Source organism: Capsicum annuum, chromosome 1 (assembly GCF_002878395.1).
Source record: "Capsicum annuum cultivar UCD-10X-F1 chromosome 1, UCD10Xv1.1, whole genome shotgun sequence".
Classification (NCBI taxonomy): Eukaryota; Viridiplantae; Streptophyta; class Magnoliopsida; order Solanales; family Solanaceae; genus Capsicum; species Capsicum annuum.
In genome coordinates this window covers 15009712-15028901 of record NC_061111.1, presented here as the reverse complement: position 1 = coordinate 15028901, position 19190 = coordinate 15009712, and the positions used below count along the sequence as shown (strand labels likewise).

At 33.9% G+C, this 19190-nt stretch overlaps 1 protein-coding gene across 1 annotated transcript; it reads right to left on the bottom strand.

Annotated features, from left to right (window-relative positions):
* Positions 1 to 12676: 12676 nt before the first annotated feature.
* Positions 12677 to 18890, bottom strand: LOC107869157. The gene is made up of 9 exons (XM_016715720.2): positions 18484 to 18890; positions 16243 to 16370; positions 16074 to 16145; positions 15770 to 15915; positions 15560 to 15674; positions 15394 to 15474; positions 13785 to 13922; positions 13502 to 13589; positions 12677 to 13030 (listed from the first exon to the last, which is right to left on the bottom strand). The coding sequence occupies exons 1-9, from the start codon at positions 18740 to 18742 to the stop codon at positions 12894 to 12896; spliced, it is 1164 nt and encodes a 387-aa protein (XP_016571206.2). The 5' UTR covers positions 18743 to 18890; the 3' UTR covers positions 12677 to 12893.
* Between the last annotated feature and the right edge of the window lie 300 nt (positions 18891 to 19190).

Below are 19190 nucleotides of genomic sequence, written 5' to 3'. Positions count from 1 at the left end.
TGTTAACTTTGTCTTCATGTCATGTAATAATTCAGAGGACAATTAAATTTTTTATTTTATTTTTTTGCAGACCAGTGATGAGAAAATTGATGAAATAATTTTGTTTGATTCGCAATTCACAATCCCTGATGAGATGTTACCGAGCCTAAATGCCTATTAAATACAAAGTATCATCATACATCCATCGACAAACCGTGAAGAAGAACATGAAGTTTTGGATTCAAAAACTTTTGAGGCTGTTATTGAAGATTATGCTCAAGTATGTATCTTACTATAATATATAGAGAGTTTATTGAGGTTCAATTTGACAGAAAAAAGTAATATTATTTTTTTAATTTTTTTGTTAGATGAACAGAGGGATCACTGATTTGAGTTCAAATTCACTGGTGAATTCAGAGGTCGAACTTGCTACAGAGAAGCAAGTTAGGACACCTCCTAATACACAAGAAGTAACCAATGATGAACAGAGGGATGAACATTTGTGGCCTGATTCACAAAACACAATTCCGGATGAGTTTCTACCTAGCTTGAATGTGTACGATCAAAAAAGCATCATGATTCATCCATCCGCTAATCGTGACGTTAACACTCCCAGACCAAAGCTAAGGATTAGGCGACCATAAAAATTCAAGGAATCTCCTTACACCAAAAATTTTGGTTCAGCAGCTGGTAAGTACAATACGATATATATAATTTTTTTATGTAGTATGTCTTGCAAATACGTTTGTATTTATTAAGTTTTTGTATTCTCTAATTATATAGGGAGCTCAGCAGGGCTAATACGCATATTCCCCCAGAAACATCCATTTTTATATCACCCAATTGATGGGATAATAGATACAAAGATTGTCAAGAACTTCAACGACTGAATTTCTGCCGACCTATTAAAAACTACTGCCAAGAGGTAGTTCTTTTGAATTGCTTCAAATTATTTTTTGTATCAATGCGTATTTTAATGGTTTACCATCTCCTTAAAATATCTAGGAAAGAAAAAGTGGATCAGTACAAGAGGGGAAAATCAGAAATTTCAAAGATGCATTTTGGTGTTGAGACTGTTGTAGACAAAAATTGGTTCTATATGATGGGATTTGCAGATCAGACATGGACAGACTCAGTTAGTATATTATTTTAAATTTTTTTTCATTTCTTCTGTAACAATACTCAAAAATACATATTAGGTTACATTGAAAATACATACGGTTTAACATATATGTATTTTTAAGTATTCAAAGTATGATATAGTATACTACATCACATACTGCTGCATATACTATTACATAACATTGTCTGTATGTAAATGAACTTTAAGAATGCACTTTTTGTTACACAATTCTTCTACATTAATATAAAAAAATGCATATGCATTTTTTACTTGCATACCCTTTAATATTTACAAAATAATTTTTTTGAATGCTCTAAATTTTGTGGTATTCACTAATGCAGCATATTGATGTCTGTTTATGTTACTTGAGGAAGAAGTCAAAGTATGGGCCGCACAGTTCGTACAAAAACGAGCCAAACAAATCATACAAATACAGTACAGTTGACTGTAACTTTATGAACGTAATCAGATCTTTGCATGATGTATATTCTATGGATCATCAAAACCTTAATGCTGGAGGATAGGAGAACTATCTTATTGAATACATCAATGGATTCCGTATGCATGCTGCAGTGCCATGACATACAGTGGAAGACATTTTTATTCCGGGCAATATAAAGGAAAAACATCACTGGGTTTTCACAGTTTTATCATTTTCAGAGAGGTGTATATTCTTGTATGATTCATATGAATCCAGTGGTCATTATGCGGTTCTTCTTGCTGAGATCGAGAAAATAGCAGCGATTATTTCATTATGTCTTCAAGATTGTGATTTCTATGTTAAGAAAGGAATTGATCTTCAAAACCATCCAAGATAAAAAGACAAAGAATCCTTAGATATGTTTGACGTTTTATTTGAAGATGATTTGCCTCAACAACCGAGTGGAAGCTTGTAAGTTTTGAATTTACATATACCAAAATTGTATGTTGGTACAAAATATATTTCACTATTAAATCAGATTTGTTTTTTCTTTTATGTAGGGATTGTGGTGTCTTTATGATTATGTATGCAGAGTGCCTTTCTTATGGTCATAAAGTTATTGCGACTGAATTCGACCCCAACGCACTCCGTACAAGATATGCTGCACTTTTGTGGGACTATGGGATCCGAAAACAAGAAGCAAATGCCATTAGTGATGTCGAAGCACCATTAAGGCCTGCAAGGTAAAGTAGAGTAACTAGTGTCACTAAAGTTGTTGATGTATGATGGTTGATGGATTTTTGACTTTTTGTATTTTAGAAACTAGTTTATGGATGTAGGTTTTGATTGTACGGACTACTTTTCATGTTTTGAATTGGTTCTATTTCATGGAGTTCTTCTACCATTTACTGTGAGATATTGTTAAAAAAAGCTTACGTAGTTTTTATATTATGTTTAAAAAATACATATATCGTATAAATCAATTTTATTTAACATAAAAATACATATGCAGTGTTAAAATCAAATATTGCAAAAATACATATAGATCATTCCTAATATGTATTTTACTATGTTGTTGTTTTTCTTTAAAGTTTTTCACTACCTTCCTATATTGTTAAATATAACATGTAGTGTGAAATTTATGGAGTTCTACCTTTTAATGTGAGATTTACTTAAAAAATACATATGTAGTTTTCATATTATGCAGAAAAATACATATTTTGTATAAATCAATTCTTTTTCAGCATAAAAATACATATAAAATGTTAGAATCAAACATTACAAAAATACAATTGTAACATACCTTATATGCATTTTGAGGATGTATTCCTTAACTATAATTATAAATTAGGATTTAAATTAAAGTGAAATTTGAAAAATTATTGCAGTTATTTATAAAATAAATATATAGTGTTGATATTTTTGCTACAAAATACATATGGATTATACTTTATAGATTTGCCAAGAAAATACATATGCACTTATAGATTTGATTTTAGTTACAAAATACATATGCAATGATGATATTTTTATTAAAAATACATATGGATTATACATCAAATGTATTTTTAAAATGTAAATACATATGCAGTAATAACATTATGCAATTCAAACATATATTTGCAGAATATGTCACATATATTTAAACACTTGAACAATTAGGAATCATATACTTGTTTGGTTAATCAAAGTTGTCACATTTGGCCTAAAATACATTTATTATGTCAAAAATACATATGAACTGCTGCTAGAAAATACATGTGTAATGTACAGCTTTTGAAACATATATAGATCCATTATTCAAATATTATTGTCTTCAATTGTCAAATGATTCATAAATGCATTAACTAAACTGAATTAGTTCATCATTATAAAAACTGAAAAGAAAATGTTTCAAGAAATAATACAGAACAAGAAATGCATCATTTACGTTATTTCCTACAAGAACGCCTATTGTGACCCTTAGCCCCACAACCATCGCATGAGTTGATATTCTTCTTTCCAAACATATCTCGACCTGATTTTCCATGATCCTTCTTTGCAGGTCTTCCTGGAGGTCTTTTGAATTTTGGAGGCAATACTATTTCATCACGTATGTTCTCTGGAATTATTCAGTCATCTCTGTGTGGCAACGGGTAGATTGGAACATCATATGTCTTCAAAACAATTTTTGATTTAAATAAATCAGAACAGTATGGCCCCTTCTCAAAATTCTTTTTCTCCAACACCGCACAAGCTTGTGCACATGGTATCTCATCTATTTGAAAAGCATTACATGAGCACTTTTTTCCTTGATGCAAATAATGAAGTGCTTTTGTTTGTCGTGTACCATATACACATATTCTGTGGCTGGTATAACCTGACATAAAAATAAAAAATTAAATGCATTGATACAAAAAGATGAATTTCATATTTCATGATACGTTGTAAGCACACCAACATTTTTGAAAAAAAAAATAACTTATGCAATAAAAATACATATGCAGAGTACTTTTTTACGGAGCATCCAAATAAGGTCATACCGTCATACGGGTACACAAAGCCTCGTTCTCACTGAGTATGTCATTAAACTTTCCAATGAGTGTTGTGAAGGCATATGAAGCCTCCTGCCTATTTGTATAATTCCATTTTGCAAATAGTATTCGAACTTCCTCAAGAAATTCATAAATTGACAGTTCTCTAGTTGATACAAGCACTCAATTTATTGACTTCGCAATGTTTGAAGTTAAAGTCCATCCTCGGTGAACCGTTGCATACGACCTAGCACACTTTTCGTAACCCGCCAATTCCAAATATTTCTTCACCCTCATATCAGTTGCCTCAACTTTTTCCATTAGCATGTGAAATTCTAACTTTAAATATGATTTGGCCATTGTATAAAAGATCTCCGATAATTCATCGTGTGACTTTCTGTAAAGTTTTTTCACATTACCCCATAGATGCCATATACATGCATAATGTGGAACATCTTCGTACACATCACCAACAGCCTTTATGATGCTTGGATTCCTATCAGACACAACACACATGTTTTGTCTAACCCCGTACGCTTTCTTTAGATTCTCGAAGAATCACGTCCAAGATGCATCATTTTCAGAATCAAGCACACCATATGCCAAAGGAAACATATGACCTGTATACATAATTCATCATTTCAGAATAAAGTACACCATATGCCAAAGAAAAAAATATAAATTGCTCATATTAAAAAAATCTGCGCAGGCCGATTTAAATATAGTTAGGAACTGCATATGTATTTATTACAAATATAGGTCAATTAAAATAAAAATTTTATCTACCAGAAATGGTATCAATTACATATAATAAAATATAATTTCACCTAACTATCAAACATAATCAATTTTACATGTTTCATTCAGGAAACTTTGAAAATATAAGTAATTACATACAGATATGTATATATGAATTGGCTATATGTATTTTTCAAGTCAACAATAGAAATACAAAAAAATGCAACCAATTATACAATGTAATTATTATTAAATGATACTAACCTGCTCCATTCGTTGTACATGCTGTTACAAATGCCCCAGTATACATTCCTCTCAGATGACTAGTATCAACAACTACAACTGGTCTACAATGATCTAATTCTTTAATGAATGAATGTAGAGTGATAAATACATGCAAGAACGCATTATCATCTGTCTTCTTCATCCTTATATGTGACTCCGGATAAGTACAATTTAACACATATAAGTATGATGGCAGTTTTCCATAAGATGTTGATGGCTTACCCCTCAAATCTTCTAACGCTCTTTTCTTGACCCTCCAACATAAAGTGTATGTCAAATCCATACCAAAATCTTCCTTCATGTCATTTTTTATTTTCGGCGTACTGTATTTTCGTTTGTGGTTTTTGAATTTCTGTTTAACCATACCAGCTATCAACATACTAGTTACATGAACCTTTAGATAGATCTTGTCCTTCACTGGGCAAGTATGTTCAGGTATGAATCTTCTAATTCTAAACATTTCAGTGTCTCCCATGCCTGATGCACGCATTAAGAACTCTTAGTTTCTTGATTTGCAAAATAATGTATAACTGCATCAAATATGATTAAATATATTCAAAATACATATCCAATGTAATGTTTAACAAAATCAGAGTGATATAGAATGTACGTACATTTTCTTACTAGATCTTTTACTGCGTGTTTGAAACTTTTTCTTAATTGCATAGTCCTTCATGACTATCTTTAAAAAAAATTTTGTCAAGTAAACCTGATCATCCTCAACATGCTTGTGATGTGGGTCTGAGATAATAACCTCAACAGTATCCATCTAAAAAAAATCTAATGTTTGTGTATCTTCACAAACCACCAAAGCTCCTTCATTTGTTGTATTTATCATTGTTTGCAAGTTGTTACAGTTGATATCTCTTTCAGCAACACATATAGATGAACTTGCCAAGTTGCTCCCTACAACTTTATCCAAAATGCTTACATATAAAGGAAGACAATTCATGGCTTGTATTAGCTTTTTCTGCAATATAAACACCTTCAAACACATATCGTTATGTATTTCTATCTGCTCTGCATTAGCAGTGATTTGATATTCCACTAAAATACGTTTTCTGGTTAAATCCACACTTAAGTATGATGCCAAAACATCGTGCAGGTCAACGAATGTTGCTTATGTGCTCAACAGTATAGCATCAGTGACATATTCTTCAAAGTTTTTTCGTACGTCCATCGGTCAGAGTACTTCACAAGGACTGGTATGCTTCCCATTTCTGGTATGCTTCCCATTTCTACTTAATTTAATCAATAAATAAATAAATATACATATTTGTCAGATATCACTTATTTTAACATACTATTTACAACTTTAGGTGCAGACAAAGTTACCCAGCCAACATCTCAAAAATACAATTATATTCTAAAATTCCCAAAAAGCAAAACAAAAATACATATGCAATGTTAACATAAATCATATCAAAAAATACTTATGCAGTGTTAACATTAAGCATATAAAAAAAACACATCTGGAACATTCATAATTTGTAATTTGATATGTTTTATACATATTTGTCAAATGTCACTTGTTATAACACACACTTTTCAGATTTAAGTGCAAACGAAGTTACACAGCCAACAACTGAATTTAAAAAAATACATTTACACTACATTTCCTTAAAGTAAAATATCTTTTCAAATATACATTTATACTATATAATTTTGACAACAGAGCACAAATACATATGCAGTGTTAACATTAAGCAAATAAAAAATACATATGCAACAGATATTTTATACTTTTGTATGAGTTCATAGAATATCATCAAATTCAACAGATACATTCGATCATTCATGTATATAGGCCTAAGCGCGTTGAAGTGAACATCATGCTACTCAGACTATATGCTTAACACATGCAAGTCGAACTATTTCAGAAAAAAAATTGAATCAACTTAATTCGAAAGTTGTTTGTGATTTGTTCTACTATTAAAACAATCAAAATAACAACAAATGATCCTCAAAAAAATATTCAAATTCTGATTTTTTTTCCGCATTAAAACAACTTTAAAGCTGAAATTTACAACAAATACTTGAATTCCAATTTTACTGCTGCCTTGATTCTAACTTGAATTGATTCTTCAATTTTTTCACATAAAAATTAAAGTCGACTACCAAAACTTGATAGACACATCAATAATGGTTAAAAAAATGAATTGAATAACAATAATGATTATGTACCTTAAACAATAGTAATGGTTGTATTTTTAACTGACAGTTGAATTCAAACAAATGAAACAGATGAATCAACAATTGAATTTGATTCAATCAAATTACAGCATCGTTTTGCACTTACTGTTGATTTTGAAGAAGAAGCAGTCCAGTTTGATTCAGCAAAACAGGGTAAGTTTTGAACAAATTGCTAAAAAAGATACAGCTGTTAATGGGAAAAAACTAAAATTTGAATTCTCAAATTATAACGGAAGTCACGCTTTTTAAAAGTTTTAAATGGAAAAGGAATCTACATAATTACTTGATTGGTAATTATACCAAATATAGCTCAACTAATTTCAGTTATTTAAATGCAGTAATTTTTGTGTATATGTATTTTTTCAGCAACATTTTTTACAAATACAAAATATAAGTTGCTATAAAATGTAATTATCAAACTGTTGCTATAAAACTAATAATTAGGCTCTTAAGTATGTTATATCTGAATTTTGCCCTTTTTTTTTTTTTTTTTTATTTCGGAGTGACAAATCTTTTTTAATTTTGATCTAATAACCACATACCGTGGTCAAAGAACACAAAATTTATCCTCACAATACTTTCTTGAAAGCTAACTACTCTTAAAAATATATAACCTATTTCGTTTTTCAGGGAAGAAGGTGAGGGTGTGAGCAGACCCCTAGGTGGTGGTTGTGTTTTTTAATCTCCTCTTTTTTTTTCATGGTGAAGCGGGGAGGTGTGATACCAAAACTCCCCAAGAACACATGAAACAAACACCAATCAGTCCACTAATTCAAGAACTATGGACCCTTTTGATAACCTATCTCGGATTCGTAAGAAGAACAAGAAAGGAAGTGATATCAAGAGTAAATACACTAAAATAATAGCAACAACACGTGATAAACAAGATGAACACAAGAACACAACTTTCAGATTCAACAAAGCCAAAAATAGTCCACTACAAATATACAAAATGCAATAAGATAAAGATAGATAGACAAATGAAGATGTAATATTAACAACCCAAAAGCTTATTCCACTTTTGGACCTTTAATATCACACACAACCTAAATCTATCTCTTACGTGACCTCAAGGGAACTGGAATCCCCAAGCAATCTCCGTTTCTAAGTGATTCATCAACACAAGGATTCCACCTTGCCCAAGGATTCCACCTTGCTAAGAGGCTCTCAAAAGAGACTACAAATATCATCAAAAATCTGCCCCAAAATGACCTAATAAGGTTATATTTATAGCTAGGACAACTTATTACAAATGACCAAAAAACCCTTGCAAAGGGGCAGATGAACAGTGACGGATGAACAGAAACAGCTTTGGAGTGTGGGACTTGTTCTCTACACTTCAAAGCTTGTTCCTTGGATGGGCAGCCCCACAAGCTCGAGTCTTCACTCACGTCTTCATGTCCTCGAGTGCTAAGATGGCTCTTTGACCCGTATCATCCTCCCCTCCTTAGAAAGGATTCGTCCTCGAATCCGAACCTTGCAAAACGATAGGAAGGACAAATAAACACAAGTTCCTCAAGGTCTGAGGGTTAGGGTTAGTGTAATGAATCATAGCATTATGCCAAGGTGGCTCAAACTTCACGTATACCCAAACATCCCTCGGGTTCTCAAAAATGATACACCAATCACAGGAAACCCGAATTACATACAAGACATGCTTAGCATCAATATAATCATGCTCACACAATGCACATATGTCATTCCCGAATATGGTTTGAAATGAATCAATATCACACCTCAAGTGATCAATGGGATCAAAGGGGTGGGGTATCCATGGACATGGATGGAGGATATGCTTCCTTTCCCTGAGACTACCACCAATACAATCACATATCCCCTCTATGCTAGGATGATCTACAACAAAAACAACTAGAGGGTCATCTTTAGTCAATCGGCCAACTTGTTCAACATCACCATTTTCAAACATAAGTTGGTTGTCATGACTTCCATAAGACAGTGTACTACCATTTGCCACAATGGATTCAACACTAGGTGGATCAACTAGTATATCCACAATTTTAAGTTGTACATTATCATCACAAAATAAAGGCACATTCGGCTCACTTAAAGACAAACTATCATTCATACTTAGTTGGCTATTATCCTCATTCACTAGGGTGCAAAAGTTAGTTTGATTACCTTGTAGCTCATGTGGAGCAGGGCCATTCACGAAAATTTGATTAGGAAGGCTTTGATGCTCCATCAAGTTATCCAACTTCTTGCAAAGAGAGTCTTCCTTCCCTTCTAATCTCCATTCCATTCTGTCCATTATTTGACTATCGATGGCATCAAGCCTTGCTATGATGGATTTAACCCAACTAGGCATTTCATTTTCATTCGCCATTGTACCTATCAAGAGCTACTAAACAAACAATACAAAAATATCAAACACATTAAAGGTTAGCAAAAATCAGTCCGCACGATGTATCAAAACAGTCCGCACACTCTCAAGCTCACACTTTTAAAGTTTTCACTCTATTGGCCTCACAAATGTTGATAACTCGCATGTACTCCAATGAGGTCACTTGGTTCCAATTATGGCTAGAGGACAGATTAGATTCTTGTTTTAAACGACTCAAAAAGTAATGTATGAACTTGAACCAAAAAGAATACTACGACTCAAAATCGAGAAAAGCACACAACAAACGCTTAACACGAATGACGAACACAAAAACTAACTAACAATCTAGTAGATGAGTACTAGTTTGCCAATTAGTATTGGAACCAACGAAATTGAAACTAAGGAACAACAAAAAGAAACTAAGAAATCTGAAATTTGAGCCAAAATTTGATGCGTGAACAGTAACTTGATGACGTGGAAGCCACGTATTGGTTGCAGTTTCTACAATTTTTATTTTCCAAAGTCCAAGTCTTGACCAATTTTAATTTGGATTGATGGAATTTATTTTAAGGAGGGAAGAATAAATCTTGGAGCTTTTTTTTTTTCAAGTTCACATTTCAAGACTTGACTTTTGTAGTACTTTTCCTTAAAACATGGACCCTTGTTTCATGGGAAAGTGGTTGAGAAGTGATGTAAAGTCTTTAGTGTGTAGGAAAAGTCTTTGAGTCACAAGTACTACACCTTGAAACTTGGATCTATGTCTTGCAAGACTAACACAATACACACTCTTTTTCTTCAACTTCTAAGATCAACAACCACTTTTCTTTTCAACAAGGAGATGGTGAAGAACACCAAGAACACAAACTTTGAGTCTTGAAGTTCTAAAGTTCAAGTTGGACCTCCCAAACAACAATAACAACTTTCCAAGCTTAAATTCCACAACACAATCTCCACAATACACGTTCAAAACTTGAACCAACAACATATCACACGTTCAAGTCTTGAACCCGCAACAACAATACCAACAACAATCGGCTACACTTTGTTCACATTAACAACATCAACATTTCAAACTCAAATCTAAGATATAGACTCAACGTGTTAGTGAGGAACAAAACTAACACTTAGAGACAACAAAGACAAGTAAAAATATTGGCCAATACATAACAAAAACACAATTTTCGGCCAAGAACACAAAATGGACAGATTGATATTTTTCTGAAATTTTCAGATTTCAACTTTTTTTTTCAAGTGAGCTAGCCCAAGATTTGATCTTGTAGGAACAAGATCAAGCCATGATCTGATACCAAAACTCCCCAAGAACACACGAAATAAACACCAATCAGTCCACTAGTTCAAGAACTATGGACCCTTTTGATGACCTATCTCGGATTCGCAAGAAGAACAAGAAAGGAAGTGATACCAAGAGTAAACACACTAAAAAAAACAGCAACAACACATGATGAACAAGATGAACACAAGAACACAACTTTCAGATTCAACAAGGCACAAAAATAGTCCACTACAAACATACAAAACTCAATAAGATAAAGATAGATAGATAGACAAATGAAGATGTAATATTAACAATCCAAAAGCTTATTCCACTTTTGGACCTTTAATATCACACACAACCTAAATTTATCTCTTACGTGACCTCAAGGGAACCGGAATCCCCAAGCAATCTCCGTTTCTAAGCGATTCATCAACACAAGGATTCCACCTTGCTAAGAGGCTCTCAAAAGAGGCTACAAATATCATCAAAAATCTGTCCCAAAATGACCTAATAAGGTTATATTTATAGCTAGGACAACTTATTACAAATGACCAAAAAATCCTTGCAAAGGGTCGGATGAACAGTGACAGATGAACAGTAACAACTTTGGAGTATGGGATTTGTTCTCTACACTTCAAAGCTTGTTCCTTGGATGGGCAGCCCCACAAGCAGCCCCACAAGCTCGGTTCTTCACTCACGTCTTCATGTCCTCGAGTGGTAAGATGCCTCTTTGACCCGTATCAAGGTGTGAGGAATGATCATGCTATGAAAGCTTTGTAGCTTCTATTACTCGTTCATAAAGATGTACTTGAATTTGTATCCAACTTGTTATATCATAAACCCGAGGTTCACCTGTATGCATAAGGCTTGAACCTTGAAGCAGCAATAGCTCCTCTACTGCATTTACCAAAAAAAAGAATGTGAAATGAAAATTATAGGGTTTAAGGGTATTTTTGTCATTTTATAATTTTATACCAAGGATAAATTAAGTTGAGATAGTAATACCACCATATCTGTGGATAACTTATCTCGGGACTAATTATTAGTCCCGAAATAAATTATCCAGAATATCGACAACCAAACGACTAATTAAAAATTTTATCCCGGAATTATTTACTTTAATACCGCACACCAAATATCCCGGAATTACCTAGGATAACTTATCCCACCATGCATATGGGATATATCCCATCACTTTGGTGTAAATGGTGAGATAAGTTATCCCGATATTGACTAATAACTCCAACCAAATATGAAATAAAATAATCCTTCATTTTATCCTGAGACTACTTATCCCTTGTACTTCACACCAAATGACTATAGTATTGTTCTATTACTTTCTATTTTTGTGTCACTCCTTATTGCCTTCTGTGCCCCTTTTACATCTTTTTCCTGGAATCCATTGTCTTGAGCTAAGTGTATATCGAAAACAACCTTTCCACCTTAGTGGTATGGACTACGTATACTTTATCCTTCCCAGACCTCGCTGTGTGAGAATACACTGGATATGTTGTTGTATATAATGTGAGACCTAGCATCATTTTCCTTAGTAAATTGACATGTAAACCACACAAGGGTACTATAACATCACATGGTGAGTCTAGAATTTAGTATAACAGTACTGTAAGAAAGTGGAAATATTTGGGAAACAAAACAAACCACAAACCAAAGCATAGGGCATTTATATTCAAGTCTATTTTCATTCTCATGTTAGGTGGGGTTTAGTCCATCTAAAATAACACTAATTCTTGAGCTAGCTGGTAAAATTGTCCGTCAAAGTTCAAGGTCTATTAAGGAAAGCATAAAGGAACATCAAACTTACACATGAATTCTATTATCAAAATTGTTGTGTTTCCTGTTGCAGACTAATGTGCTTTAACACCAGACAAATAATTAGATTTACAAGGCTACCGTGAGATGTGTACCACGGGCGCAAGAGCATAACACCGGAAATGCTTTTTGCCCAGATAAAAAGTACCATACAGCAATCTAAAAACACGCATACAACAGTGTAGGTTGAAAGCTCAGCATTTCACAGGATCCTTGGCCTTCCATGGCCATTTTCTTTGCTGAGGGGAGGGATCTGTATGTTGACCTGATGTTAGCCTGCTTTCTTTGGCCTTCTTCCTCTTGCCCGAAGAGCTTAAAAAAGAACCCTCAACTAGAAAAACAGAAAGACTAAAGTCCATTAGATTCCACTTTTGAGGTATTGAGAGCCAAAATTCTATTATTGGAGAAAGATATGCAATTAAATTTTCTATAAAAACTTTAGGAAGGAGAAAACGTCGAAAGAGAAAAACAACAAAAAATTCAAAAACCATTAACCTTTACCACAAACAAGTGTTTCTAAGAGGCATACATGGGAGTAAAATCACTATATGTGTTTCCATCAAGACATTATCAACATGAAACTGTGTGGAACTTATGTTGCATTAAAGTTCTAATGCAAATGATAATGGGGGGAGATAAGACTCGAATACCGGACCTTTGCCTGTTTTGGTACCATGATAAAGATACGGACTTTAGGCCTAACTTAATCCCAAAATTTAACTCATGAGGTGAGGATACGATCGACAAAAACAACTGTTTAACTCAAGATTAAGGCGGTTCCGTGGTAAAATGCCTTCCGTACCTTGCCATTCCCAGACCACCTTACATTCACCTTTGACCATTTTAGGGTATCTCTCTAGCCGAGAATCTTCTTGAACCAACTGCTCAACCTACAAAATATATAGTAGTATCATTGTAAAAGATACAGCCTTACACTATCTTCTTTTTTCAATCAAGAACGTTACACTATCTTGTTATACTCTGAAAGCTTTTTTAACTGGGCATAGGAGAAGTAGGAAGCATAGTACCATCCATCCCTAAACCAAAAAATGCAGGAAAACAAATAGAAAAGAGGACATGAGCACCTTTTTCCATAACATTGGATCCTTTCTTTCCTTGGGTGAAAGAAGATGATCACGTAACAGTGATGCCACCACCCAAGGTTCACGCTCGCCGGTCATACTTCTTGCACTCACTGCCTTCTCTTCAAGTACATCACAAGCCTATCACATCAAGAGAGATAACAAATCTGAAACCATCCCGACTGGCAAACGATTAGGACTAGTGACTTACCTACTGTGCAACTTGGGATGGACAGAATATCAGTGTTGCTATATTTTTTTTCTTTATTCCTTTTTCCTGAAAAGCACTCTTAGGTCCTATCTAAGAGTATCCCCTTTGTCATAAATTCAATATCTTCTTATGTTCATCGACTTCTACTTGATCATCTTCATATACAAATCAGAAGGTCATTATATTATTTGCATCTAAGAGTATCCTCTTGGTCATAAATTCAATATCTTCTTATGTTCATCGACTTCTACTTGATCATCTTCATATACAACTCAGAAGGTCGTTATATTATTTGCTACAAAAATAAAGTTACATATTTGGTAACTTAAGAAGTACAAGAAGAAGCAATTACTCCCTCTCTTCCCATTTATGTGATACTACTACATTTTAGTCTGTTTTAAGAAGGACACGTTATTATAATCGGAAAATATTTTAACTTTAGACTTCTCATTTTATCCTAAATGGGAAGCTTTTATAGCCATACAAATGTAATGATAGCCACACAATTGTTACAACATGTTTAAGACCAAAAAGTTCAAATGTCTTCCCTTTCTTCTTCAACCTCGTGTTGAGTCAAACTCCATCCCATAAATTGAAATGGAGAGGCTATCTTATTTTTTTGGAAATATAAGAATATGTTTAAGAAAATTAAAAAAAAAAAAAAGAAGCATTGAGATCAAACATTTTGAACAGCAAAAAGCGGCATTCAAATTGGAACAAAAGCAGGTTTAGCAAATTTAGAACTTTTGCATTTGAATTATGAATATGTTAACATTAGTAGAGTTTTATCTGTGGTATTGTTTGTTACCTTACACCATTGTTAATACTTGGTGATTCAAATTAAATAGCTGTTAATTTGAGGTGCTAAAGTTGGAGACCAGTTCAATTCATGGCTTTGGAAGTCAAAACTTCAGCTCATGACTTGAGCTTGTTTCATTCAAGTTTGAGGCCTACCCATTTGAGCTAAGGTGAACCACGAACCAGCTCAAAACTTAGAAATTTTGGGCGATCTAGCATGAATGCATCCAAGACTCGGCTTAAAGAGTAAAGCATATTCAAGTATCTATTTTATCAAACATGTGGCATTATTTTACTGATAGAACGGGCGCTGAGGTAAGCTTTGAAGTAGTAAACCAGAAGAAAAATAATAGATGCCCAGAGGAGTAAGATGAGAGAACATTTAGAGATCAGGGTTAATATTCACAACTGCTGAGAGGCTTATAATTGTTATCTAAGGCACATATGCCCCTTAGCCCTGAAGTGTTATAGGTATATTGACTCATTATATTTAAAGGAGATGAATCCTAGCATTTCAAGTAGTATAGCCAGTCACAAGTTGACACTGAAAATAAACAAGATCAAATGATAGATTCTCCAAGGAAAGAAAATGATGTCACAAACCTCATTATATATCTGTTCAGCTTTTACTGACAAGTAGTACCTCCGACGGAGTTTTAACAATATGAAAACGCATCCCAGGAGCTGTAAATCCCAATATTGTCAACAAGGTTTAGATGATTATAACTTATAATATAAGCTTTCAAAGGCTGCTCTTACTGTGGAGTACCAATGCACAAGATGGAACCAATAACAAAGCATTCGCCAGAATCCACTGCTGGATGCGACAGGAAACTGGTGTATAATGTGGGACCAGCAAATCTGGACACTTCAACTCTTCAATTCTAGACAAAAGATGAAGAAACATTATTGAAAAAAAAAAAATGATATACTTTCATCTGCTTGTTGTAAATCATGGTTATAAACCTGCAGAGCATACCCATGATCGTTCAGCCTAGTCTCTAAAACCTCGCGAAGTGTCTCCATGGCTCTTTTCATGGCATGAGCATAAACAGCCCCGTTCAATCCAAATGCATCCATTATTTTAGATTCGTTCACTTTTTCCCACAATTGGTTACCTTGAACCTAAAAGGAGAGCGTCAAACTGATTGAGAGAGTTAGTTAAGTAGCTTTATAATACAAACTAATTTTGAGGATTTCTCTTTTTGAGTTTGTGCATGTAAAGTGTGCGTGTGAGAGAGAGTGTTTTTGTGTGAGAGAGAGAGGGAGAGAGAGCAACGCACCCAAACAGTGCCAGTGCCGGTGCATGAATATTGAGCATATTCTTCACAAAGAAAACCTTCTACTAACTTTGACTGCACATATGTAATTACATTATTGTCTAAGCATTTAAAACCCAAATTTAATCAACACTGAAATGTGAATAACCGAAAGTAAATAGGTCTCGCTCACAAGCTTTTTAGCTGCTGCGTTTATATTTGAATCTTCAACACATAAGTTCCCAAGCCTCCGGTAGCCATGAGCACACTCTAGTTTGCCTTCATGACATACTCCATTAAGTGGACAAGGCTCACAGAAGTCTAAAGCCAAGAGAAATCATTAAAACCCAACACAGCTATCGATTTCAAAGAACATCGAAAAAGTTGAGAGTTATTTAAGATGCCAGCAGTGGTGAACATAGTGTTCCACAGTTTGGCTTCTGAAACATAAAGAGGATCACACAATTAAGAGATGTTCTAAGATAAGTAAATGCAAACAGAAACACATGGAAATAACATATGATAAACCACATCACTGAGACTGTTAAGCTGCAGAAGGTACTTAGTAATATGTTGATTTTTTGTCTGGTAATATGCAAGATCGAAACTTCAATTAATAGTCAACCATCATCTACAAAAAACTCTTTCGCCGGAGGAGATAAGAAGAGAATCAGGCAGAGAAAATAAGGAGGGAGGAATAAAGGTGCAAAGGGAAGGAAATGCTACATTTCTGGTGATCTTATGCTTCTTTCCTCTGCAAAGAGGAATCTAACAGAGGAAAACAGATAACCAACCATATGCCGATCCCCCACTATTTACAAATTACGGAAGTTTTATCTTTCTTTTGCCCTCCTTGTTAATAGCGGTTTCCCTAAGTAATAGCAATATACCAAATAATTGGTGTCATTCTGCAATCTGCATAATGGTATATTTGATGCATAGACATAGTGTCTCACAAGTCACAAGATACAATGATATACAGCACAGTCCAAAAGTATCATGCTTCATAAAAGGAGAGGTTGTGTACAAAGACGAGCAATTACGTTATGCGTACCCTCAGGTTGATATGTCATATATGATCTACAAGTATTTCACTAAGTATGCTGTTGTTGTTGTTGAACTACAAGAATCTAAACAATCCTACAGAAACAATCAGCTGACCCCAGAACTCTGCTTCTAAAAACTTCTACTTAAAAACGCATGACCACCCATGTTAGGCTTTATGTAAGCCATTGTCATGAGTCATGACTCGTTTGACCAACTCTATTATGTGATATAGATTAAGGTTTTTACATGAATCGTTTGATCACCTAACATTTTCCATTGTCTTAATGATAGTAACAACTTGACCCATTATTTATAGAATACTGTGATTAGTGACCATGGTTGTCAAATATGCTCATAAGCCAATCCCGTCATTCTGAGTAACAAGTTTTTCAAAACAAGAGCAGGTCATGAGCCACTGTAATCGAAAAACAGCCAATCCAGTAATTTGTTTTTTCCCTTGATTTTATGGATTATGCTCCTCAATTTAAGGATTAAGTATGATTTATATGCCAAAAATGAAGTTGGGAACCGAAGATAGGAGTCGTTCTCTACCAAAAGCTTCTCCCTTTCTTAGTTTCCAACAGATTGAATACTTCAGGCACTACAGCTTCCTTATTTAGCAGATGGCATAAGAGAACATTAACATAACTTTAAAAAAATTGGTACGCCATTGAAAACTTCATACTGAAAATTTTAAATTTTGAATAATTTGATAAACTCAAATGGTTGAAATCTGTGAAAATTGTATCAAACCAGTATGATGCGAAACATTCTGAGACTTGCCAAAAAAAGTGAAGGGTCAAAAATCAAGCATCCTGGCTTTTTCAAGTTTCACCTGAACTATCAGGTGTGCAAGCTTAAGTTTCCTACTTGAACAATCACCAACTATTTATCAAAAACCACCTCAATTATCCATGGTTCCTTTTCCTACCCGAACAATGGTGATATTTCAGGCAGGAAGAAAGAATAAGTGATACTTGAGGTGTGGTTTGATAAATAGTTGGTTATAGAGTTCAAGTAGAAAACTGGCACACATGATAATTCAGATTTAAAACTCGAAAAAAGGGGATACTTTTATTGTTGATAGTTGATGTATAAAACTCGTGCACCTGATCAATCAAATATGAAACTCGAAAAAATCGAGATTCTTTAGTTAGTGATACTTATGTATGAGACTCACTTGCGCACCTGATCATTCAGAAATGAAACTCCAAAAAGTGTATATTCTAGGTTTTTTTTTTTTTAGCATAACTCAATTAAAGAGAGAGAGAGAGAGGCAAATAAACAGGGACAAAGGAGGTTATTGTTATCAGGATTTGCAGCAAATGCTAAATAAACATAAGAAAGCAACAAATTTAAAAAAGAACAAGAAGAAGATGGGAGTAACCGTAGAAAGAGTCGTCGAGGTCGGAATTGCTATCGCAGAAAGGTTTAGGCTGGTAATTGAGATAAGTGTAAACATAATTACAGGCAAATGCAACGGCGGCGGCAACAGCGACGACGGCGATGAGCCTTGAAAACTCCGAGATAGAGGCAGGGAATAAATTTGAGGAAGGTTCTAGAGGAATATGAATGGAAGATGTAGAATGGCGAGAAGAAGAGGAGGAAGTTTTGTGCTTAGGGCGTGTTCGGGGAGTGGAAGCCATTGTTTTGAAATCACTGCGAGAAAAGCAGAGCGAAATATAGCATCGATGGTGTGTTTGGTAAAAGAGGAGAAAATGATTTCAAAATGTTTTCTCCCAAATCAACTTCTTGTTTAGTCTCTGCATTTGGCCATGACATTTTCAAAAGAAAAGATTGGGGAAAAATCATTTTCAATTCAAACTTTAGTCGAAAAGTCAAATTCATATCTAAACTATATAAATGGTAAAAAAATTAAATTTATATCTAAACTATATAAATAATTTACTACACACCTTAACTATAAAAAAATAATAATTTTTACTTCCTATATCTGACGTGAAAAATATATAACTATTTAAATAAAAAATAACGCATTTAAATTTAAAATTAATACAAAAAAATTTAAAGAATTAAAATACTCCTCCCCAAACCCAGCATCCATCTCCCCATCCCCACCCCCAAACAATCATC

Bases quoted from the DNA above. Each gene is read 5' to 3' on its own strand.
- LOC107869157 (XM_016715720.2), bottom strand. From the start codon at position 18,742: ATGGCTTCCACTCCCCGAACACGCCCTAAGCACAAAACTTCCTCCTCT. The intron at 15,916-16,073 runs GTGCGTTGCTCT...CTCTCCTTTTAG, and splicing joins CCGGCACTGGCACTGTTTGG to GTTCAAGGTAACCAATTGTG. The intron at 13,590-13,784 runs GTGCTCATGTCC...TATATTTTGTAG, and splicing joins ATCCAATGTTATGGAAAAAG to GTTGAGCAGTTGGTTCAAGA.